This window comes from Anser brachyrhynchus (genome assembly GCF_964034855.1).
Source record: "Anser brachyrhynchus genome assembly, chromosome: 3".
In the NCBI taxonomy this organism is placed as follows: Eukaryota; Metazoa; Chordata; class Aves; order Anseriformes; family Anatidae; genus Anser; species Anser brachyrhynchus.
In genome coordinates, this window is record NC_137696.1 from 243248 (window position 1) to 268369 (window position 25122).

Here is a 25122-nt window from a genome sequence, read left to right on the forward strand (position 1 = left end):
TGCTCCCGTAAAGCTGGCAAGCGCCGTGTGCTCGGGGTGCGCGCTACTCCGTGCCCGGGGCGGCACCGGCACCGCGCCTCGGCGGCCCGACCCGGCCGCTGCCGCCCATAGTGCCGGCAAGCCCTGCACGGCACCTCCGCCCTGGGTTCCTCCGAGCCAATCACGGAGCGTTTCCGCCCTGAGTGAAGGCTAGCCGTGACGCCGCTTCCGCCCTGGGTTCCCAGCCAATCCCGGAATGCTCCCGCCCTCACTGACGGCTCGCTCGGACACCGCATCCGCCCTCACGGTCCAGCCAATCACGGAGCCGTTTTGGCCCTCGGTGAGGGCACGCCCTGACGTCACTTCCGCCCCCGGTTCCCTCCCACGTAACGGGTCTCAAGGCAGTTCGTTCCCTTTCAACAATAACGGAGCGCGGCTGTGCTTCAGAACGATTGCATTTCTTGAAATCTCTAGGAAGCAGTCCGTGAAATGTGATCTCGGACCCTCGCCTTTTAAGCATCAGAGGCAAACGTGCTATCTGTAGATGCTCCTTAGAAGCTAAACTGTCAGTCTGCAATTGTTTTACCTTTACTGCAACTCAGGACCGCACTCGGAGCGCTGACTCAATGCCGTGTGTGCTGTCTCCAGCTAGCTGTCAGGCACACGCTGCTCCACGGAGAAGTCAAATTTCCTCTGAAATTGCTTACCCAAACCAGTATGGGACGCAATAGGAAACCAGGGAGGAAGCAACCTCTCCTCTGCACTCAGAGTCCGTCCTGCCGTCAGCTACAGCATGGGACAGAAACCGTATTATTCAGATGCGGAGGTATCAAAGATGATCCTCTGAAGTCGCATCGGAGAACTTGAGGCTGGGGGCTGGCAGGAAGAAAAGTAACTAACAAGACAAGCCATCCTAAGTCTGTAAAAAAAAAAATAGAAAAAAGGAAAAAATAGAAATAGAAAAAAAATAGAAAAAAAAGAAAAAGGTCGGGGGGTGGGAAGCCAGTAAGAATCAGCCTGATAAAAGGTTTACAAATGAGATGAAGAAGAAGAGGAGAAGGGGAGAGATTGTCTATGCAAGGCAAGAGACCCAGGAGGCAAAGGCTGAAGTCTAGGCAGGCAGACTAGAATGTGACGAGGAAACATGCTGGCTTTCTATGAAGAAGAGAGCTAGCAGCAAGGAAGTAATAATGCCAGACGAGGGAGACTAGTGCCTTTTCCTTTCACGTGAACATACTCCCTTCACTAGAGCATACTCCCCTTCAGTATGAAACGAGGACCAACGCTCACAAAATTCAGTTATAAAATAGGAAGCTGCCCTTTGGCAGTCTCTTTCTAAGTGCCCATACCCATCACTTGCTCCTCAAACACTTGCTCATATGTTAGAGAAATGCTCAATCAGTCTTGCTAAAAATACTAGCAGTGAGAGCCTAGACTCATCGCTCCACAAGCGAGTGAAAGCAATCATTCTGCCTCGGTGCAAACATGCAGTATCAGTATGGGACAGACCACTCACAGCCTAGAGCTTCTACTTTCTGTGCTAATTTTTTTTTAGCATATATTCTTAACAGTTGCGATTTGCTATTAGCAATCTATATCAAACATTTGATGTTTAATGGTAGCCTGCAACTCAGCTGCGTTCGGCATGGACAGGAAAGTGCTCATTGGTAGGAACCTCATAAATTGCAAGTTAAGCAGGGAACCTACGTTATAAGACACGTGCAGAAACCGCAGCACCTGAATGTAAGCTAACTCCTTCTCTACGCTGGGTATCAAAAACCAACCCTGCATAACTCTCGACATTGCAGAAGCAAGTCCCAAGAATGTGCCCGTAGAAAAAAAAAAATTGGGATGGCAACAGAATTCATTTCAGAAGAGTCTTTTGAGGCAAGACTTCTTGCAGCCTTCCAGTAACTCACCAAGAGAAATACGCTTTTGTTATCAAAGATCTCTCTGCATTACAGTTTGCGACGTGCCAGTTTCACACATTTTCTAACCCAAGACCAGCTTCTCGATGCACCCCTCGAACGCAAGAGAACGGATTTAGTCTATGCTGCCTGAACTGTACTTTCCTCAGTCAGAAGGTAACATGGTTCGTTCCGGAAAGCATCATTTTTCAGTAACAACCTTCCCCACAGGGGCCAAACATTACGTTAACCAGCCCAGGAGATACTCATGCTATTTCATACATGACGATAACAGGGCAGATACTTGCTATATTCAATTCCTAAAGCGAGCCTCCTTTGGCAAAAGAAAACGCTATTTATTTATTTATTTAGATTTTTTTTTTTTTTAAACAATGCCGTGGGTTGCTGCTTTCAAAGGCCTCTCTGTCTTCTCTGATGAAGACATCTCTCATGTAATTATGGAAGCTGCAGCTGTTTCCACTGACAAGCTCTCAAAGTCCTGGGCTCACTAACCTGTGACAGCCGTAATATCCAATTGCAGGTGACGGAATATTCTAGTTCTGCTCATTTCCTTTGAGGCCCAGAAAAGCTCATGACAACAGGAGTACCATGAAAGGACCCATAATATTACCTTTATTTTCAGCTTCTTCTAAGTCCTTCTCGTTTGCCAAGAGAATTTCTTCTCTCTGATCAGGTAACAAGTCAGCAAGACGATAATCAATCTCCGCTCTCTGAAAGAGAAAAGTTTCTGAACTGCATCCTTATATGAAGTCCGTGGTGTTTGACATCTGGCTCACTTCAGCTCATTTCTACTGACACATCTTCTCGCCGTCTTGACTCCCTGGATGCTTGGAGCCAGCTGATTTTTTCCAGGACCCATTTGTGTTATAAACCTGTATTTTAAGGCTTGCCACGTGTTCCCAACCTTAAAGAGTGAGCACATACTGTTCTCTCACCTGCTCAGGCTGCAGAGCTGCCAGGGTCCTGCCACCAGCTCGAGCCCTTTCACCCTGCTGCTCTGCTGGAGGGCCTGCCAAAACAAACAAACAAACAAAACACAACCACAAGACACGCAGACAAAGGTTACAGCCCATGTGGGAGGAAACGAACGCTAACCTTTCATCTTCCAACTCTTTACTCAAAGCAGGAAAACAGGTACGGTCCTAATAGACATATCAAAGAAATTCACTGTATGCCAGAACAGGAAAATCTGTATCAGATACCAAAATGCTGCCACGGTCCCCGAGCACAGCCCTTTTCAAGGCATCACGGAGATTCAGCAAGATCATCCAGGTCATAGGGGACAAACAAGCTCGTATCAAAGCTGCACACAGCTTGTATCAAAGAGACTTGACAAAGAGCAAAAGAATACAAGGACGGCTAAATCTCAGGAGAGATTTAGGAGAAAACTGAAAACAGGGAGGCATCCTTTGAAAAAGTTTAATTAGACAACTAACGAAAAGAGAAAAGATTGCAAAACAACACGGGAATGTACAAACAGCGCTGGAAGCCAAAAGCGGCCTGAGTAACAGCTTGCAGAATAGCTGCTCTCTCCACGCCTCTCCCTGTGCACACTGAAGGGTTCCTACGGAAGAAAGGTTTTCTTCTTGGCGTGGATATCAAAGAACCTGTCTCAAACTGAAACGATACAGAACAAGTTTTGAAACAGAAGCAGAAGTAACAAGTCAAAAGGCTCACGCAGCATTTCACTAAGGAGTTCTCAAGTAGCTCACGGATAGGCTACGTTTTCATTTTTAACTCTCTTGAAATTGTCTGTAGGACAGATGACTTGAAATGTGACTAATAGGCCCGGACTTCTATTTCAGAAGCGTCCTACAGAAATTGCCAGAGCAGGAATTCCCACGTTAAGGAAAATAACAGGAGGTAAGAAAAGAACTAGCGGACACTTGATTAAGAAGACTTAATTAAGGAGCGTTAAAACAGCTTTTTAAAGCGAGGTCATACTTTATAAAGTAGAGCGTATTTTCGTGTTCTTCGAAAAAAAGTGACACACGCGAGGAGATAAGAGTTCATTTTAAAAAGGTACCTGAGTATTTCAAGCGTGTTTTGGAAGACAGAAGACAAAAGAAAGAATGGGAGTAACCACGTTCCATGGTAGAGGAAGGGTCGCAGTAAGATTTCACCTTTACTTTTGCTGTTCACCATATTTGTAATCGTCTGAGACGTGGGGTTACAAGATGAAAAGCTTTATAGCTGATACAAATTTATTGCAGTAGGACAAAGTGAAAAGCGCTGATATCGCACTTTTTCCCAGAAAGGAACTTCTCGGAAAAGGAGCTAAGTTTCCTGGTGGACGCCAACTTGAACACGAAACAGCAATGTGCCTTTGCTGCAAAAGCAGCTGAGGGTATCCTGGGTGGCATTAGGCAAAGTATTGCCAGCAGGTCAAGAAAGGCGATCCTCCGCCTCTGCTCAGGAACGGTGAGGCCGCACCTGGAGTGCTGGGCCTGGGCCTCCCAGTACAGGAGAGACCTGGACACACTGCGAAGAGTCCAACGGAGGGCCACGAGGACGGTAAGGGACTGAAGCACCTTTCCTATGAGGACAGGCTGGGAGAGCTGGGACCGTTCGGCCTGGAGAAGAGGAGGCTTGGAGGGGATCTCATCGATGTCTGTAAATACACGAAGGGAGGGTGGAAGGAAGACAAAGCCAGACTTTTCTAACTGGTACCCAAGGAACAAAAAAGGAGGCAACAGACACAGGCCGAAACATAGGATGTTCCCCTCCTGTGGTTTCCTGAACATCAGTAAATACTTTTTCGCTGTGAGGGTGACTGAGCACTAGCGTAGGCTGCCCAGGGAGGTCGTGGAGTCACGGTCTTTGTGAGGTTTCAAAACCTGTCTGGACGTGGTCCTGGAAAACCAGATCTGGGTGGCTCTGCTTGAGCAGGGGTGTTGGACCGGGTGACCTCTGGAGGTCCTTCCGACCTCAACCAGCCTGTGATTCCTTTGCAGCCGCTATGCAACCAAATAGCAAGCACAATTCAAAGCAGATAAACGTGAAGAAATGCAGAGGCAAAAGGGGAAATCAGGCCTCGGTACTGCACATAATCCTATGAAAACATCACCCCAATGCTCATCAGCGTCGAAGAGCAACTTACACGTTTAAGCTTTTGGAAAAGGCCTAGGAAAGGCAACAAGAAACATCACCAGTCTGATCAAAACTCAAAGTTAGCCTTGCTATCTCATAAACTGAAGGTTCATTTGCATCTTGGATGCTACACAGAATTTTATTTTTGCCTATCTTAAAAAGGTCACAGTAGAATAAAAACAGTTTCAGCCAAGAGAAACAGGGATCGCCAAACTTTTGGAACAGTTTCTGTAGAAAAGGACTAAGAAAAAACCTTTTTCATGTGACAAAGAGACGATGAGGGAAAAGACGATGTCTCATATCATAGAAGTTGAACAGAGATCGATCACCCGTGTTCTCTTTCCATACAGAAGGCGGGGGCATCAAAAGCTAGCAGGAAGCAAACTTCAACGCTCCTCCTGCCCACAAACACACACAAAATAAAGGAAGCAGTTCTCCACATAGTGCTAGCTCCAGAGTTTACGCACAATACCTAGTTAAGGCTCGTGACTGCTGTGACCCACGGATGCTAAGTGTTTACATGGGTTCAAAGGATATGGCCGATTTTTACAAGAAACACATTAAGCGTTTTTATACTCAAAGGCATTGGCTTGTCTTAAAGTGCAAGTCACAAGTATCGCTCTATACTCGTTCCATTCTGCTAAGACCACCGATCTTTGGTCTGACTTTCTGCGGCCCTTGTTACATTGTCACAGCAACACAGAGGCAGGAAAACATTCCTGCATACGGTAACAAAAGACCGAGTCATTAAAAGAACTTACGACAAAAACCCAAACTACACACTATCTTAGTTCAGCCGTACATTCTATATGCACGCTTTCACCCTGGAATCTTCAATAATAGATGATAACCTCTAAGACTAAAAGCAATACAAATTCTACCCAGTTCTTTGAATGCAAGTCTGATGCAGCAAGTCATCAGCTGGAAGGAACCCGAGCAGAGGATTCAAGATGTTCTATTCCAACATTAAAAGTTACCTTTCAAAAGCCGTTTGTCAAGCAGAGCGTAGTTTCCCATTTGTTGAACAGGCAGGCCTAGCCAAATTTTGACCCTAAACTTCCAGGAAATCTCTACAGCTCCCAATGTACATGTTACTTCCGTACTCACCTGCAGGTTTTACCTCTGAAAAAAAAGTTCCAACTTTCTTCCCTTCCACAACACCTGTGATGACACGACCCGAGATCTTTGGGTGGGTTCCACTTGCAATCACTGCAGAGGTGCCTCCTTGGAGGGCCCACAGAGCTGCTTTCACCTGCGATGAAGGATAGAGCCAGTTCCCGAAAATGCACTTGTTATTTGAATCCCCATGCTCAACACGAATTCTTGCTCCACTTTGATCACTTACGTTTCCCACCTGGGATTTGGTTCCAAACGTCACCGATTGTTGGTCTCCTGGGTAGGATATGTCAGTGAGCTTTGCATCATCGGATCCAGGAGGGCTGTCAAAGAGTCCTGAAATGAATAATAAAAAATTGTTAATGTTACATATCTTCTGTTCCAAAGCTCACCAGGGAAAAATAACTAAAGCCTTTGAGGCTAAAAACCTGTATTCCACTCTACAGGATTCAAAACTTCCACTGAACCCTCCTTTTGTGGAACTGAAAGGATGAAACACTAACATGCAGGCTCAAGATGCGTAACTTCACCGGAATTGTAGCTAGTGTGAGGAAACAGAATATCCACATGCTGAATAGTATCACGTACGCTGGGAAGTACCCACACTTCAGTGAGGTTAGAGAGAAAACCGGAAAGAAGTTTCCAGCTTTTATACGGTTCAGAATCAGGGCTGACACACAAGAGTGCACAACTGAACAAAGGACAGTCCTCTTCACCTAAAATCTCAGATGATATTCCCGAATGCTGTGTTGTACACTGATAAACCGGGCAACTTAGAAATATGTATAAAGGCTAACTATTGAGTTCTGCAAAGAAAGGACACAAGACTATAGACACACACTTATTCATTTTAAATAAATATTGTACTTTTATTTAACTATGTTCTGAGTTGAGCGATACTTCTGTTTACCTAACATGTAAACCCTAAACTCTACCGCCAAACTTCCCAGAAGTTCTATGCGAACAAACACGTCACAGATTAAAGCGCACAAGTGAAGAGTACCTGAACTCTTCCTTTACAGCTTGGGAAGGAAAGGACACTTCTTTCCATAAAGAAGATACCACAGCAAATGAATAAGCTGTGAGGAAATGGGAGCGGTGTTTTCGTTTGTTTTTTATTTTTATTTTTTTATAAGTTGTTTGGACTACCATTTTTGTTATTTTTTTTTCCTGAGGCAGTCATTTCAACTAGAATCAACCATGAAATCCATCTGAAACAGCTGGAAGAAATTGTGGTTATGAAAAGCCAACCTCCTTCCTTCTCGGGGCCTACAATATGGACCAAAGTCCAGAAGCCACCGAAGGAAACACGTCTGGAGATGATAAAAAGAGTACGTGATTTTGTTGATGGCCTGGTGTGAAACTGTACCAACCACCTTCCTCTTTCCAGAAAAGTACCTTCAACATCAACAGGTGACAGACTTCACGGCAGCACAGCTCACAAGACTAGACCACTATCAGCCACACGTCTGGGAGACAGAAAAGCTAGCAAGCTCCAGGTATCTGGAAAGCAATATCCAGGACATGTAAAGTACCCATAAATCACTGAAAGACAGGATCCACTGCCGGAAGAAGCAAACGATTGTAGAATAGCGTTCGGCTTATATGCAGGGAAAGACTATGTATTTAGAATCAGGAGCGTTACTCATGACTATATACAATTCCGAGGAGCTAGCCGAAGTACCGTAGCGTCCACACAGGGCGTGCCTTCCAATCCTTTTACCGGCTTTGTTGCCCTCCTCTGTACGCTTTCAGGGATCTTAACGTTCTTTTTATATTGTAGAGCCCAGAATCGCACACAATATTGAAGGAGAGGCTTCGCCAACGCTAAATACAGTGGGAGAATCACCTCTTTTGACCAGCTGGCTACACTGTGTTTAATATATCCCAAAATACTAGACGATAACCCGTGCTTCTGAATCCTCTAGCTATCTTCCCAGGGCCCTGAAATTTATTTTGATTGAACACAGACTTCTTGCTGCAAACTTGTTGGTACCCACGTGAAAGAGCAGGAGTAGGGAATAATCTGAAGTTTGAACTAAGCTCGTAAGCTCGCTAGCAATGTCCCTGATCCAAGCCCCAGGCAGGTAGAAAAGCTCTCGGTAAAGATGGTCTGGTCTGCAGATGGGAGCCTCTGTTCCCTTCAGAAGGCAGTCACCTGTGACTATAACCTGGCACTATTTCTTCACAACGCTGGCCTTGATCTCTCGATCACTCTACAATTCCACGAAAGGAATTGCCTCCCAAGTCGTTCTTGACTGACCACAACTAGCGTTCCATAAAGCCCTGCAAGCACTTGTTCATTGTTTCTAGGATAATTCTTAAAGCTGAAGCGGGAGGAAAAAAAAAGAAAAAGAGGGGGGGGTGGGGAAGAAGCACAGCCATTCCTTTCTTCAGTAATGTGAGCAAAAAGCTCAGGCGCTCGGCAACAACAGAATCGTAGAATATCCTGAGTTGGAAGGGACCACCGAGGATCATCGTTAAGGACCACCGAGTCAAACAACACGCTTTGAAAGACAAAACACAGAAGAACCTGCACGTTATTTAATCTCAGCTGTAGAGTCACGTGTATTTGTACCCGCTCATTCCTTCACCTGCCAGTTTATTGTGCTACAGACGCTACAGAACACACAAACTGCAAGGTTACTACTACCTTTTGTAACCGATGCGACCTTTGGTAGGACTAGCTGTGTAAGAGAGCCACCAAAATCCCCTTCACGCCCGGATTTCACCCGGAGGTCGCTGCGACTTACCCGGACAGCTGGGACAGACGGGCTGCTCTTTCTCCTGGGAAACCTGCGACTGCAGCACGCCAGCTGCAGCTTTCCTCCCTTCAGCTGCCGCGCCACCTTCGCTCGGCGACAAACCCCGCGGGGGTCCCAGCGGCGGGGAGCTGCTTCTGCCCTGGTGAGCCGCAGGGAAAGGAGAGAGCCGGCCGTCAGCGCGCGGGGGGAGGAAAACCTCCGAGGCGCAGCCCGACGATCGAGCGCAGCGAGGACCCGCGCCCGGCCGCCGCAGCCCCCACCCCTCCCGGCCCGACGCTCCGGGGAAGCGCCCCCGAAGGCTCTCGCTCGCCTCACCGCCGGCAGCCGCGCTCGCAGCCAGCGGCAACCTGCGCCTCCCGGCGCGCACGGCCCGGCCCCGGCCGCGGCCCCGGCTCGGGGAAAGACCGGCCGCGCGCCACAGAACTACAGCTCCCAGCATGCCGCGGGACGGAGCAGTCCATCCGCCCCAGAGGGGAGTCGGCCAAGCGCACGCAACCGCCCCCCCCCGCGCCGCTTCGCCCCCCTCTCCCCCAGCCCTCCGAAGCCCCGCGCAGTGCAGACCCCGCCGCACGCCCGGTCCGCTCCGCTCCGCTCCGACGCCGCCCCCGCCCCGCACAAGGGCCGTTTCCGCAGAAGCCGCCGACCGCGTGGCGCCCCAACCGCCCGCCGCCTGGCCCCCTCCCGGCCCGGCCCGGCCCGGGGCGGCGCCGACCACCAACCTCGTTGCGGCACCGCGCCGCGGCGGCCCGACCCGAGCTGAGCCCGGCGCGGCCCGGCCCGACAGCTTCCGCCCATAGTGCCGGCAAGCCCTGCACGGCACCTCCGCCCTGGGTTCCTCCGAGCCAATCACGGAGCGTTTCCGCCCTGAGTTAAGGCTAGCCGTGACGCCGCTTCCGCCCTGGGTTCCCAGCCAATCATGAAGCGTATCCGCCCTCAATGACGGCTCGCCAGGACACCACATCCGCCCTCACGGTCCAGCCAATCACGGAGCCGTTTTGGCCCTCAGGGAAGGCACGCCCTGACGTCACTTCCGCCCTCGGTTCCCTCGCAGGTAACGGGTCTCAAGGCAGTTTGTTCCCTTTAAACAATAACAGAGGGCGGCTGTGCTTCAGAACGACTGCATTTCTTGAAATCTATACGAAGCAGTCCGTGAAATACGATCTCGGAACCTCGCCTTTTAAGCATTAGAGGCAAACCTGCTATTTGTATGTGCTCCTTAGAAGCTAAACTGTCAGTCTGCAATTGTTTTACCTTTACTGCAACTCAGGACCGCACTCGGAGCGCTGACTCAATGCCGTGTGTGCTGTCTCCAGCTAGCTGTCAGGCGCACGCTGCTCCACGGAGAAGTCAAATTTCCTCTGAAATTGCTTACCCAAACCAGTATGGGACGCAATAGGAAACTAGGGAGGAAGCAACCTCTCCTCTGCACTCAGAGTCCGTCCTGCCGTCAGCTACAGCATGGGACAGAAACCGTATTATTCAGATGCGGAGGTATCAAAGATGATCCTCTGAAGTCGCATCGGAGAACTTGAGGCTGGGGGCTGGCAGGAAGAAAAGTAACTAACAAGACAAGCCATCCTAAGTCTGTAAAAAAAAAATAGAAAAAAAGGAAAAAACAGAAAAAGGTCGGAGGGTGGGGGTGGGAAGGCAGTAAGAATCAGCCTGATAAAAGGTTTACAAATGAGATGAAGAAGAAGAGGAGAAGGGGAGAGATTGTCTATGCAAGGCAAGAGACCCAGGAGGCAAAGGCTGAAGTCTAGGCAGGCAGACTAGAATGTGACGAGGAAACATGCTGGCTTTCTATGAAGAACAGAGCTAGCAGCAAGGAAGTAATAATGCCAGACGAGGGAGACTAGTGCCTTTTCCTTTCACGTGAACATACTCCCTTCACTAGAGCCTACTCCCCTTCAGTGTGAAACGAGGACCAACGCTCACAAAATTCAGTTATAAAATAGGAAGCTGCCCTTTGGCAGTCTCTTTCTAAGTGCCCATACCCATCACTTGCTCCTCAAACACTTGCTCATATGTTAGAGAAATGCTCAATCAGTCTTGCTAAAAATACTAGCAGTGAGAGCCTAGACTCATCGCTCCACAAGCGAGTGAAAGCAATCATTCTGCCTCAGTGCAAACATGCAGTATCAGTATGGGACAGACCACTCACAGCCTAGAGCTTCTACTTTCTGTGCTAATTTTTTTTTAGCATATATTCTTAACAGTTGCGATTTGCTATTAGCAATCTATATCAAACATTTGATGTTTAATGGTAGCCTGCAACTCAGCTGCGTTCGGCATGGACAGGAAAGTGCTCATTGGTAGGAACCTCATAAATTGCAAGTTAAGCAGGGAACCTACGTTATAAGACACGTGCAGAAACCGCAGCACCTGAATGTAAGCTAACTCCTTCTCTACGCTGGGTATCAAAAACCAACCCTGAATAACTCTCGACATTGCAGAAGCAAGTCCCAAGAATGTGCCCGTAGAGGAAAAAAAATTGGGATGGCAACAGAATTCATTTCAGAAGAGTCTTTTGAGGCAAGACTTCTTGCAGCCTTCCAGTAACTCACCAACAGAAATACGCTTTTGTTATCAAAGACCTCTCTGCATTACAGTTTGTGACGTGCCAGTTTCACACATTTTCTAACCCAAGACCAGCTTCTCGATGCACCCCTCGAACGCAAGAGAACGGATTTAGTCTATGCTGCCTGAACTGTACTTTCCTCGGTCAGAAGGTAACATGGTTCGTTCCGGAAAGCATCATTTTTCAGTAACAACCTTCCCCACAGGGGCCAAACATTACGTTAACCAGCCCAGGAGATACTCATGCTATTTCATACATGACGATAACAGGGCAGATACTTGCTATATTCAATTCCTAAAGCGAGCCTCCTTTGGCAAAAGAAAACGCTATTTATTTATTTATTTAGATTTTTAATTTTTTTTTTAAACAATGCCGTGGGTTGCTGCTTTCAAAGGCCTCTCTGTCTTCTCTGATGAAGACATCTCTCATGTAATTATGGAAGCTGCAGCTGTTTCCACTGACAAGCTCTCAAAGTCCTGGGCTCACTAACCTGTGACAGCCGTAATATCCAATTGCAGGTGACGGAATATTCTAGTTCTGCTCATTTCCTTTGAGGCCCAGAAAAGCTCATGACAACAGGAGTACCATGAAAGGACCCATAATATTACCTTTATTTTCAGCTTCTTCTAAGTCCTTCTCGTTTGCCAAGAGAATTTCTTCTCTCTGATCAGGTAACAAGTCAGCAAGACGATAATCAATCTCCGCTCTCTGAAAGAGAAAAGTTTCTGAACTGCATCCTTATATGAAGTCCGTGGTGTTTGACATCTGGCTCACTTCAGCTCATTTCTACTGACACATCTTCTCGCCGTCTTGACTCCCTGGATGCTTGGAGCCAGCTGATTTTTTCCAGGACCCATTTGTGTTATAAACCTGTATTTTAAGGCTTGCCACGTGTTCCCAACCTTAAAGAGTGAGCACATACTGTTCTCTCACCTGCTCAGGCTGCAGAGCTGCCAGGGTCCTGCCACCAGCTCGAGCCCTTTCACCCTGCTGCTCTGCTGGAGGGCCTGCCAAAACAAACAAACAAACAAACAAAACACAACCACAAGACACGCAGACAAAGGTTACAGCCCATGTGGGAGGAAACGAACGCTAACCTTTCATCTTCCAACTCTTTACTCAAAGCAGGAAAACAGGTACGGTCCTAATAGACATATCAAAGAAATTCACTGTATGCCAGAACAGGAAAATCTGTATCAGATACCAAAATGCTGCCACGGTCCCCGAGCACAGCCCTTTTCAAGGCATCACGGAGATTCAGCAAGATCATCCAGGTCATAGGGGACAAACAAGCTCATATCAAAGCTGCACACAGCTTGTATCAAAGAGACTTGACAAAGAGCAAAAGAATACAAGGACGGCTAAATCTCAGGGCGTAGGAGAAAACTGAAAACAGGGAGGCATCCTTTGAAAAAGTTTAATTAGACAACTAACGAAAAGAGAAAAGATTGCAAAACAACACGGGAATGTACAAACAGCGCTGGAAGCCAAAAGCGGCCTGAGTAACAGCTTGCAGAATAGCTGCTCTCTCCACGCCTCTCCCTGTGCACACTGAAGGGTTCCTACGGAAGAAAGGTTTTCTTCTTGGCGTGGATATCAAAGAACCTGTCTCAAACTGAAACGATACAGAACAAGTTTTGAAACAGAAGCAGAAGTAACAAGTCAAAAGGCTCACGCAGCATTTCACTAAGGAGTTCTCAAGTAGCTCACGGATAAGCTACGTTTTCATTTTTAACTCTCTTGAAATTGTCTGTAGGACAGATGACTTGAAATGTGACTAATAGGCCCGGACTTCTATTTCAGAAGCGTCCTACAGAAATTGCCAGAGCAGGAATTCCCACGTTAAGGAAAATAACAGGAGGTAAGAAAAGAACTAGCGGACACTTGATTAAGAAGACTTAATTAAGGAGCGTTAAAACAGCTTTTTAAAGCGAGGTCATACTTTATAAAGTAGAGCGTATTTTCGTGTTCTTCGAAAAAAAGTGACATACGCGAGGAGATAAGAGTTCATTTTAAAAAGGTACCTGAGTATTTCAAGCGTGTTTTGGAAGACAGAAGACAAAAGAAAGAATGGGAGTAACCACGTTCCATGGTAGAGGAAGGGTCGCAGTAAGATTTCACCTTTACTTTTGCTGTTCACCATATTTGTAATCGTCTGAGACGTGGGGTTACAAGATGAAAAGCTTTATAGCTGATACAAATTTATTGCAGTAGGACAAAGTGAAAAGCGCTGATATCGCACTTTTTCCCAGAAAGGAACTTCTCGGAAAAGGAGCTAAGTTTCCTGGTGGACGCCAACTTGAACACGAAACAGCAATGTGCCTTTGCTGCAAAAGCAGCTGAGGGTATCCTGGGTGGCATTAGGCAAAGTATTGCCAGCAGGTCAAGAAAGGCGATCCTCCGCCTCTGCTCAGGAACGGTGAGGCCGCACCTGGAGTGCTGGGCCTGGGCCTCCCAGTACAGGAGGGACCTGGACACACTGCAAAGAGTCCAACGGAGGGCCACGAGGACGGTAAGGGACTGAAGCACCTTTCCTATGAGGACAGGCTGGGAGAGCTGGGACCGTTCGGCCTGGAGAAGAGGAGGCTTGGAGGGGATCTCATCGATGTCTGTAAATACACGAAGGGAGGGTGGAAGGAAGACAAAGCCAGACTTTTCTAACTGGTACCCAAGGAACAAAAAAGGAGGCAACAGACACAGGCCGAAACATAGGATGTTCCCCTCCTGTGGTTTCCTGAACATCAGTAAATACTTTTTCGCTGTGAGGGTGACTGAGCACTAGCGTAGGCTGCCCAGGGAGGTCGTGGAGTCACGGTCTTTGTGAGGTTTCAAAACCTGTCTGGACGTGGTCCTGGAAAACCAGATCTGGGTGGCTCTGCTTGAGCAGGGGTGTTGGACCGGGTGACCTCTGGAGGTCCTTCCGACCTCAACCAGCCTGTGATTCCTTTGCAGCCGCTATGCAACCAAATAGCAAGCACAATTCAAAGCAGATAAACGTGAAGAAATGCAGAGGCAAAAGGGGAAATCAGGCCTCGGTACTGCACATAATCCTATGAAAACATCACCCCAATGCTCATCAGCGTCGAAGAGCAACTTACACGTTTAAGCTTTTGGAAAAGGCCTAGGAAAGGCAACAAGAAACATCACCAGTCTGATCAAAACTCAAAGTTAGCCTTGCTATCTCATAAACTGAAGGTTCATTTGCATCTTGGATGCTACACAGAATTTTATTTTTGCCTATCTTAAAAAGGTCACAGTAGAATAAAAACAGTTTCAGCCAAGAGAAACGGGGATCGCCAAACTTTTGGAACAGTTTCTGTAGAAAAGGACTAAGAAAAAACCTTTTTCATGTGACAAAGAGACGATGAGGGAAAAGACGATGTCTCATATCATAGAAGTTGAACAGAGATCGATCACCCGTGTTCTCTTTCCATACAGAAGGCGGGGGCATCAAAAGCTAGCAGGAAGCAAACTTCAACGCTCCTCCTGCCCACAAACACACACAAAATAAAGGAAGCAGTTCTCCACATAGTGCTAGCTCCAGAGTTTACGCACAATACCTAGTTAAGGCTCGTGACTGCTGTGACCCACGGATGCTAAGTGTTTACATGGGTTCAAAGGATATGGCCGATTTTTACAAGAAACACATTAAGCGTTTTTATACTCAAAGGCATTGGCTTGTCTTAAAGTGCAAGTCACAAGTATCGCTCTATACTCGTTCCATTCTGCTAAGACCACCGATCTTTGGTCTGACTTTCTGCGGCCCTTGTTACATTGTCACAGCAACACAGAGGCAGGAAAACATTCCTGCATATGGTAACAAAAGACCGAGTCATTAAAAGAACTTACGACAAAAACCCAAACTACACACTATCTTAGTTCAGCCGTACATTCTATATGCACGCTTTCACCCTGGAATCTTCAATAATAGATGATAACCTCTAAGACTAAAAGCAATACAAATTCTACCCAGTTCTTTGAATGCAAGTCTGATGCAGCAAGTCATCAGCTGGAAGGAACCCGAGCAGAGGATTCAAGATGTTCTATTCCAACATTAAAAGTTACCTTTCAAAAGCCGTTTGTCAAGCAGAGCGTAGTTTCCCATTTGTTGAACAGGCAGGCCTAGCCAAATTTTGACCCTAAACTTCCAGGAAATCTCTACAGCTCCCAATGTACATGTTACTTCCGTACTCACCTGCAGGTTTTACCTCTGAAAAAAAAGTTCCAACTTTCTTCCCTTCCACAACACCTGTGATGACATGACCCGAGATCTTTGGGTGGGTTCCACTTGCAATCACTGCAGAGGTGCCTCCTTGGAGGGCCCACAGAGCTGCTTTCACCTGCGATGAAGGATAGAGCCAGTTCCCGAAAATGCACTTGTTATTTGAATCCCCATGCTCAACACGAATTCTTGCTCCACTTTGATCACTTATGTTTCCCACCTGGGATTTGGTTCCAAACGTCACCGATTGTTGGTCTCCTGGGTAGGATATGTCAGTGAGCTTTGCATCATCGGATCCAGGAGGGCTGTCAAAGAGTCCTGAAATGAATAATAAAAAATTGTTAATGTTACATATCTTCTGTTCCAAAGCTCACCAGGGAAAAATAACTAAAGCCTTTGAGGCTAAAAACCTGTATTCCACTCTACAGGATTCAAAACTTCCACTGAACCCTCCTTTTGTGGAACTGAAAGGATGAAACACTAACATGCAGGCTCAAGATGCGTAACTTCACCGGAATTGTAGCTAGTGTGAGGAAACAGAATATCCACATGCTGAATAGCATCACGTACGCTGGGAAGTACCCACACTTCAGTGAGGTTAGAGAGAAAACCGGAAAGAAGTTTCCAGCTTTTATACGGTTCAGAATCAGGGCTGACACACAAGAGTGCACAACTGAACAAAGGACAGTCCTCTTCACCTAAAATCTCAGATGATATTCCCGAATGCTGTGTTGTACACTGATAAACCGGGCAACTTAGAAATATGTATAAAGGCTAACTATTGAGTTCTGCAAAGAAAGGACACAAGACTATAGACACACACTTATTCATTTTAAATAAATATTGTACTTTTATTTAACTATGTTCTGAGTTGAGCGATACTTCTGTTTACCTAACATGTAAACCCTAAACTCTACCGCCAAACTTCCCAGAAGTTCTATGCGAACAAACACGTCACAGATTAAAGCGCACAAGTGAAGAGTACCTGAACTCTTCCTTTACAGCTTGGGAAGGAAAGGACACTTCTTTCCATAAAGAAGATACCACAGCAAATGAATAAGCTGTGAGGAAATGGGAGCGGTGTTTTCGTTTGTTTTTTATTTTTATTTTTTTATAAGTTGTTTGGACTACCATTTTTGTTATTTTTTTTTCCTGAGGCAGTCATTTCAACTAGAATCAACCATGAAATCCATCTGAAACAGCTGGAAGAAATTGTGGTTATGAAAAGCCAACCTCCTTCCTTCTCGGGGCCTACAATATGGACCAAAGTCCAGAAGCCACCGAAGGAAACACGTCTGGAGATGATAAAAAGAGTACGTGATTTTGTTGATGGCCTGGTGTGAAACTGTACCAACCACCTTCCTCTTTCCAGAAAAGTACCTTCAACATCAACAGGTGACAGACTTCACGGCAGCACAGCTCACAAGACTAGACCACTATCAGCCACACGTCTGGGAGACAGAAAAGCTAGCAAGCTCCAGGTATCTGGAAAGCAATATCCAGGACATGTAAAGTACCCATAAATCACTGAAAGACAGGATCCACTGCCGGAAGAAGCAAACGATTGTAGAATAGCGTTCGGCTTATATGCAGGGAAAGACTATGTATTTAGAATCAGGAGCGTTACTCATGACTATATACAATTCCGAGGAGCTAGCCGAAGTACCGTAGCGTCCACACAGGGCGTGCCTTCCAATCCTTTTACCGGCTTTGTTGCCCTCCTCTGTACGCTTTCAGGGATCTTAACGTTCTTTTTATATTGTAGAGCCCAGAATCGCACACAATATTGAAGGAGAGGCTTCGCCAACGCTAAATACAGTGGGAGAATCACCTCTTTTGACCAGCTGGCTACGCTGTGTTTAATATATCCCAAAATACTAGACGATAACCCGTGCTTCTGAATCCTCTAGCTATCTTCCCAGGGCCCTGAAATTTATTTTGATTGAACACAGACTTCTTGCTGCAAACTTGTTGGTACCCACGTGAAAGAGCAGGAGTAGGGAATAATCTGAAGTTTGAACTAAGCTCGTAAGCTCGCTAGCAATGTCCCTGATCCAAGCCCCAGGCAGGTAGAAAAGCTCTCGGTAAAGATGGTCTGATCTGCAGATGGGAGCCTCTGTTCCCTTCAGAAGGCAGTCACCTGTGACTATAACCTGGCACTATTTCTTCACAACGCTGGCCTTGATCTCTCGATCACTCTACAATTCCACGAAAGGAATTGCCTCCCAAGTCGTTCTTGACTGACCACAACTAGCGTTCCATAAAGCCCTGCAAGCACTTGTTCATTGTTTCTAGGATAATTCTTAAAGCTGAAGCGGGAGGAAAAAAAAAGAAAAAGAGGGGGGGGTGGGGAAGAAGCACAGCCATTCCTTTCTTCAGTAATGTGAGCAAAAAGCTCAGGCGCTCGGCAACAACAGAATCGTAGAATATCCTGAGTTGGAAGGGACCACCGAGGATCATCGTTAAGGACCACCGAGTCAAACAACGCGCTTTGAAAGACAAAACACAGAAGAACCTGCACGTTATTTAATCTCAGCTGTAGAGTCACGTGTATTTGTACCCGCTCATTCCTTCACCTGCCAGTTTATTGTGCTACAGACGCTACAGAACACACAAACTGCAAGGTTACTACTACCTTTTGTAACCGATGCGACCTTTGGTAGGGCTAGCCGTCTAAGAGAGCCACCAAAATCCCCTTCACGCCCGGATTTCACCCGGAGGTCGCTGCGACTTACCCGGACAGCTGGGACAGACGGGCTGCTCTTTCTCCTGGGAAACCTGCGACTGCAGCACGCCAGCTGCAGCTTTCCTCCCTTCAGCTGCCGCGCCACCTTCGCTCGGCGACAAACCCCGCGGGGGTCCCAGCGGCGGGGAGCTGCTTCTGCCCTGGTGAGCCGCAGGGAAAGGAGAGAGCCGGCCGTCAGCGCGCGGGGGGAGGAAAACCTCCGAGGCGCAGCCCGACGATCGAGCGCAGCGAGGACCCGCGCCCGGCCGCCGCAGCCCCCACCCCTCCCGGCCCGACGCTCCGGGGAAGCGCCCCCGAAGGCTCTCGCTCGCCTCACCGCCGGCAGCCGCGCTCGCAGCCAGCGGCAACCTGCGCCTCCCGGCGCGCACGGCCCGGCCCCGGCCGCGGCCCCGGCTCGGGGAAAGACCGGCCGCGCGCCACAGAACTACAGCTCCCAGCATGCCGCGGGACGGAGCAGTCCATCCGCCCCAGAGGGGAGTCGGCCAAGCGCACGCAACCGCCCCCCCCCGCGCCGCTTCGCCCCCCTCTCCCCCAGCCCTCCGAAGCCCCGCGCAGTGCGGACCCCGCCGCACGCCCGGTCCGCTCCGCTCCGCTCCGGCGCCGCCCCCGCCCCGCACAAGGGCCGTTTCCGCAGAAGCCGCCGACCGCGTGGCGCCCCAACCGCCCGCCGCCTCGCCCCCTCCCGGCCCGGCCCGGGGCGGCGCCGACCACCAACCTCGTTGCGGCACCGCGCCGCGGCGGCCCGGCCCGACAGCTTCCGCCCATAGTGCCGGCAAGCCCTGCACGGCACCTCCGCCCTGCGTTCCTCCGAGCCGATCACGGAGCGTTTCCGCCCTGAGTTAAGGCTAGCCGTGACGCCACTTCCGCCCTCACTGTCCAGCCAATCACGGCGCCGCTTCCCTGTGGGAAGGCGACCCTGAGGCTGCCCCCGTGCTGCCTTTTTATCTATTTATTTATTTATTTATTTTTAAAGAAGGCGCGGGTGTTCTTGGTCCTCTCTCGTCAAGTCTGTCTGCGAGAAACATCTCAAATAATTTTCTTGACACGCGATCTTCTGTGAGGCTATTTTATTCGCGGTTGCAGTGGCGGGCGTCCTGCCGATCAGGAGCGCATTGCAGTAAGCACAGCATCAACTTTTATTCCCTGTTCCCCGACGCCCGATCCCCTCCCCTGTATGTACCATGTATGTACAATTTTACTTCTTTTTCAACCCTTTAATTTCTCCCTTCGTATTTCCTTTTTTTTTTTTTTTTTCCCCTTTCTTATGTTTCAGGAACCTGTGATCTTTGTTTTACCGTGCCCACGCTGCTCAACCTGTTTTTCCTCAAGCTTCTGCCTTATTTCGGAACAGTGAGGCCGCCTACTGTCCGCTTACCCACGTGGCGTTTCTCCTCATTATGACTGCACAACTACCTCGGAATACAGAAAATTAGTTCTCTACTGCAAAAACACAACTTAGTTTCTCACAGCTCCCTCCTCTCCTTTCCTTACTCCTACTGTTGTTTTTGCACCTCTTCACGTACCGCGCTCTTGAGTTTCTCCAACGTTAAGGCGCAATAGTCTTCTTCGGATGTCACGGGGGATGGGAGGCGTACAACGCCATTATTTTTACAATACCAACAAATAGTTGTTTGAGCCAATTCTGTTCAGGTAACCACGAAGTTAGTTTCTCCCACATGTTTCTAAATGCCCAGGAACTGTCATCTTGAGCTACTCTATGTAGGATCTTTCCCCCCCCACGCCCCCCAGTATACCTTTTTTTCCCCCCAAATATCAGTCAAATCCGTCCCGTTTGATCTACATCTATACAGCAACTAGCATTAATTACAGTGCACGCTCCTCCTTATGAGGTTATTAATGAATCTAATACTATTCGATTCTACGGTGCTATTTTTGCAAACTTATCAAACTTATTTTCTAGTTCTTCAGTTATAGCGGAGATATTTGCAATAGCTTTTTCTAATTCACCCACCCCTCACCGAGGTAAAAACCACCTTGCAAAGCTGTGAAATACTAGAGAATTTTACTAGAGAATTGTCTGGAGTCCGCTTAATCCTGCGTGTGGTCTCAAGGGGGCTTTGGCTTTGTGGGTCTTCAATAATAGTCACGTTTGGAATTACTGCCTCCAGGGTGCAAGCTCCCTTCCATCCCAGGGGCAACACCTTCCTGGCTTTATTGCCACGTAGCCAGTACCACCTCTCGCCATTTGGGACAGGCCATCCAGGTGCAGGATTCTCACGTCGCATCTGGCACGCGCTATGTATATTAGCGCTCCTGTGGCTACCATATTTGGTGCAGCGTGGATTATTCCCTGCGTGGATAATTCCACACCCAGGGTCAGTACTATCGCCCCCTGAGTTTCTATCAATGTTGTTTAAAAGGCACCTTCGATAACACGGTATATTGTAGCCAGGATTACGCGCAGGGAGCGTGAGAAACACTCCGTAGCCAGTAGCTTAGGCTCAGGCGAGGATCTCAGTGAAGTAGTAATTTATTCGCGATCGCAATGGCACGCGTCCCACAAGCAGGAGCGCGCCTACTAGTCACACAGTACAGTTTATGTACTTTCTTTCTCGACGACCGGGACCCTCCCGTGTTTCCCCACTGACTGGGTATTCCGGGTTCACAACCTATCCGACGCTTCACAGACACTACGTGGCCTTCAGTTGCCGGCCTGTTCAATTTCAAATTTCTTTTGACTTTTTTACTGTTTGAAGCGGTAATGTTTCTTCACTGATCTGACTTGACGCCGTGATTTTCACCTAGCTGCTCTGAGGAGTCCGGTTGTCTGCATTTTACAAGGTTGTCCGTTAAGCTTTCTTATCACTGCGAGCCTATCTCAACACCGCATTCCTTCCCTCTAAACAACGTAACTCTGCAAAAACAACATTTTTATTCCCACAATTCCCCCCTTTTCTTCTTTATAAATTGTTGATTTTTGCAAAACTTTTCTCTGCGGTGTAATTTGGTAGATCTCTTCCTCTTCTTCACCTTCTTTGCTTTCCATCCCCTCTAATATCATCGCCTTACGTGAGTAAGGTGGTGGCTCCACGGTCATTTGTTTCAACAGCGCAGTTTCAGTGAGCCGCTGTACCAGTCCTTTTACACAGGGGATAATGCAACAACCAAGGGCCGTCAAAACACCTGCTACTACGATCAAGGATACAGATACGGACGCTACGGTCCCTTTCCATCTAGCCAACCGAAACTGCGAACATCCCGTGACGGAACGGCCGGTTCCTAATTACTCTGCCAATTCACTGGCAGGCGCCGGAACCCCCTTCAACGCCCCGCTTACTGCGCCACCCTCCGCGCCACTACTGCCGGCCATTGAAGCGCAGCGGCGCTCACTCAACCTCGCACACACGCACCCCCTCCCGCGCCCACCACCCCCACCTCACGGCCGCTGCTCCACCGCCCGCCCCCGCCCTCCCGGGGCTCAACCCGCCGCTCTGGCCCACTCTCGGGCGCTCCGCTCGCAGCCGCGACCCCCGAGCGCCCCGCCGCCGCGTCGCCGGGGCCTCCCAGCGGCCCCTTCGGGCCCCCGCGCGCCCGATTCGCTCGGCCCCGCGCCGAATTTGCATGCCCCGCCCCCGGCACCGCCTCTCCCTCCCCGCGGCTCGCCGGCCGCCTGCCCCGCCCACCGAGCCCCTGCGCCCGACCTCCGCTCCGCGCTGATTGGCGCAGCTCGGCCTCCTCTGGGCGTTCGCCCCGCCCCTTCGCCCGCCCCCCTCCCCTCCCCTCCGGCGTGATTTGCATGCCCCGCCCCTCTCCCCGGAGCCGCGCCGCCGCCCGCCGCCTCATTGGCCGGGGCCCCGGGCCGCCCGCCCCGGCGGCACCGAGCAGCGCCGCGGGACCTGCGCGCGGCCGGCCGGGCCGGGCCGCTCTCGTCGGCAAGGAAGGCCCGGGCGGCCGGCCGGGCGCGGCAGAAGGGGGAGCGGAGCCGCCGCACGAGGAGGGGCTGCGAGCGCTGAGCGCGCTCGGGCCGGAGGGGAGACGCTTTGTCTGCTCCGGGAGCCGGGAGGAGACGCGACCGGGACGGCGACCCGAGCTGGCCGCGAAGGGGCGTCCGGAACTGGGAAGGACGGCCGGGGGGCGGCTGCTGCTCAGGAACCGGCCGGGCAACCGGACACGCGCGCGGCGGTAGCTTTGCGTGTGCGTACACGCTGTTGTCGTTACTTTCTCTTAATTTGCTGTCCTATTAAACTGTCTTTATCTCAACGCGCACGCTTTACCCACCCCACCCCCGCTTCTCCCGCCTTTCCCGGAGCGGGGGGACTGGAGGAACGGGGCGAGGAAACGGCTGCGCGGCGCTGAGCTGAGCTGTGCGGCAGGTTGAAGCTCGGCAGCCGGAGAGGCTCCCGCTGCCCCGGCATCGCGGCCAGACCCCGTCGCCTTCCCCTCCCCCGACAGCTGAAGCTGTTCTGTGTTATGTAGCCCCGCTACATAACCTGCTCCCGTAAAGCTGGCAAGCGCCGTGTGCTCGGGGTGCGCGCTACTCCGTGCCCGGGGCGGCACCGGCACCGCGCCTCGGCGGCCCGACCCGGCCGCTGCCGCCCATAGTGCCGGCAAGCCCTGCACGGCACCTCCGCCCTGGGTTCCTCCGAGCCAATCACGGAGCGTTTCCGCCCTGAGTGAAGGCTAGCCGTGACGCCGCTTCCGCCCTGGGTTCCCAGCCAATCCCGGAATGCTCCCGCCCTCACTGACGGCTCGCTCGGACACCGCATCCGCCCTCACGGTCCAGCCAATCACGGAGCCGTTTTGGCCCTCGGTGAGGGCACGCCCTGACGTCACTTCCGCCCCCGGTTCCCTCCCACGTAACGGGTCTCAAGGCAGTTCGTTCCCTTTCAACAATAACGGAGCGCGGCTGTGCTTCAGAACGATTGCATTTCTTGAAATCTCTAGGAAGCAGTCCGTGAAATGTGATCTCGGACCCTCGCCTTTTAAGCATCAGAGGCAAACGTGCTATCTGTAGATGCTCCTTAGAAGCTAAACTGTCAGTCTGCAATTGTTTTACCTTTACTGCGACTCAGGACCGCACTCGGAGCGCTGACTCAATGCCGTGTGTGCTGTCTCCAGCTAGCTGTCAGGCACACGCTGCTCCACGGAGAAGTCAAATTTCCTCTGAAATTGCTTACCCAAACCAGTATGGGACGCAATAGGAAACCAGGGAGGAAGCAACCTCTCCTCTGCACTCAGAGTCCGTCCTGCCGTCAGCTACAGCATGGGACAGAAACCGTATTATTCAGATGCGGAGGTATCAAAGATGATCCTCTGAAGTCGCATCGGAGAACTTGAGGCTGGGGGCTGGCAGGAAGAAAAGTAACTAACAAGACAAGCCATCCTAAGTCTGTAAAAAAAAAAAATAGAAAAAAGGAAAAAATAGAAATAGAAAAAAAATAGAAAAAAAAGAAAAAGGTCGGGGGGTGGGAAGCCAGTAAGAATCAGCCTGATAAAAGGTTTACAAATGAGATGAAGAAGAAGAGGAGAAGGGGAGAGATTGTCTATGCAAGGCAAGAGACCCAGGAGGCAAAGGCTGAAGTCTAGGCAGGCAGACTAGAATGTGACGAGGAAACATGCTGGCTTTCTATGAAGAAGAGAGCTAGCAGCAAGGAAGTAATAATGCCAGACGAGGGAGACTAGTGCCTTTTCCTTTCACGTGAACATACTCCCTTCACTAGAGCCTACTCCCCTTCAGTGTGAAACGAGGACCAACGCTCACAAAATTCAGTTATAAAATAGGAAGCTGCCCTTTGGCAGTCTCTTTCTAAGTGCCCATACCCATCACTTGCTCCTCAAACACTTGCTCATATGTTAGAGAAATGCTCAATCAGTCTTGCTAAAAATACTAGCAGTGAGAGCCTAGACTCATCGCTCCACAAGCGAGTGAAAGCAATCATTCTGCCTCGGTGCAAACATGCAGTATCAGTATGGGACAGACCACTCACAGCCTAGAGCTTCTACTTTCTGTGCTAATTTTTTTTTAGCATATATTCTTAACAGTTGCGATTTGCTATTAGCAATCTATATCAAACATTTGATGTTTAATGGTAGCCTGCAACTCAGCTGCGTTCGGCATGGACAGGAAAGTGCTCATTGGTAGGAACCTCATAAATTGCAAGTTAAGCAGGGAACCTACGTTATAAGACACGTGCAGAAACCGCAGCACCTGAACGTAAGCTAACTCCTTCTCTACGCTGGGTATCAAAAACCAACCCTGAATAACTCTCGACATTGCAGAAGCAAGTCCCAAGAATGTGCCCGTAGAAAAAAAAAAATTGGGATGGCAACAGAATTCATTTCAGAAGAGTCTTTTGAGGCAAGACTTCTTGCAGCCTTCCAGTAACTCACCAACAGAAATACACTTTTGTTATCAAAGATCTCTCTGCATTACAGTTTGCGACGTGCCAGTTTCACACATTTTCTAACCCAAGACCAGCTTCTCGATGCACCCCTCGAACGCAAGAGAACGGATTTAGTCTATGCTGCCTGAACTGTACTTTCCTCAGTCAGAAGGTAATATGGTTCGTTCCGGAAAGCATCATTTTTCAGTAACAACCTTCCCCACAGGGGCCAAACATTACGTTAACCAGCCCAGGAGATACTCATGCTATTTCATACATGACGATAACAGGGCAGATACTTGCTATATTCAATTCCTAAAGCGAGCCTCCTTTGGCAAAAGAAAACGCTATTTA

At 49.4% G+C, this 25122-nt stretch overlaps 2 protein-coding genes across 2 annotated transcripts; both read right to left on the reverse strand.

The window, feature by feature from the left end:
• Positions 1 to 416: 416 nt before the first annotated feature.
• On the reverse strand, positions 417 to 9839 carry LOC308191673 (uncharacterized protein; the record flags this gene model as incomplete). Its single annotated transcript, XM_080584332.1, has 8 exons — positions 417 to 898; positions 2518 to 2617; positions 2843 to 2916; positions 6105 to 6249; positions 6343 to 6449; positions 8867 to 9017; positions 9598 to 9742; positions 9835 to 9839. The coding sequence occupies 8 exons, from the start codon at positions 9837 to 9839 to the stop codon at positions 762 to 764; spliced, it is 864 nt and encodes a 287-aa protein (XP_080440458.1). The 3' UTR covers positions 417 to 761.
• A 5158-nt stretch (positions 9840 to 14997) lies between these two features.
• LOC308192786 (uncharacterized protein) lies at positions 14998 to 21482 on the reverse strand (the record flags this gene model as incomplete). Its single annotated transcript, XM_080586698.1, has 4 exons — positions 14998 to 15996; positions 18414 to 18564; positions 19140 to 19324; positions 21455 to 21482. The coding sequence occupies 4 exons, from the start codon at positions 21480 to 21482 to the stop codon at positions 15596 to 15598; spliced, it is 765 nt and encodes a 254-aa protein (XP_080442824.1). The 3' UTR covers positions 14998 to 15595.
• Between the last annotated feature and the right edge of the window lie 3640 nt (positions 21483 to 25122).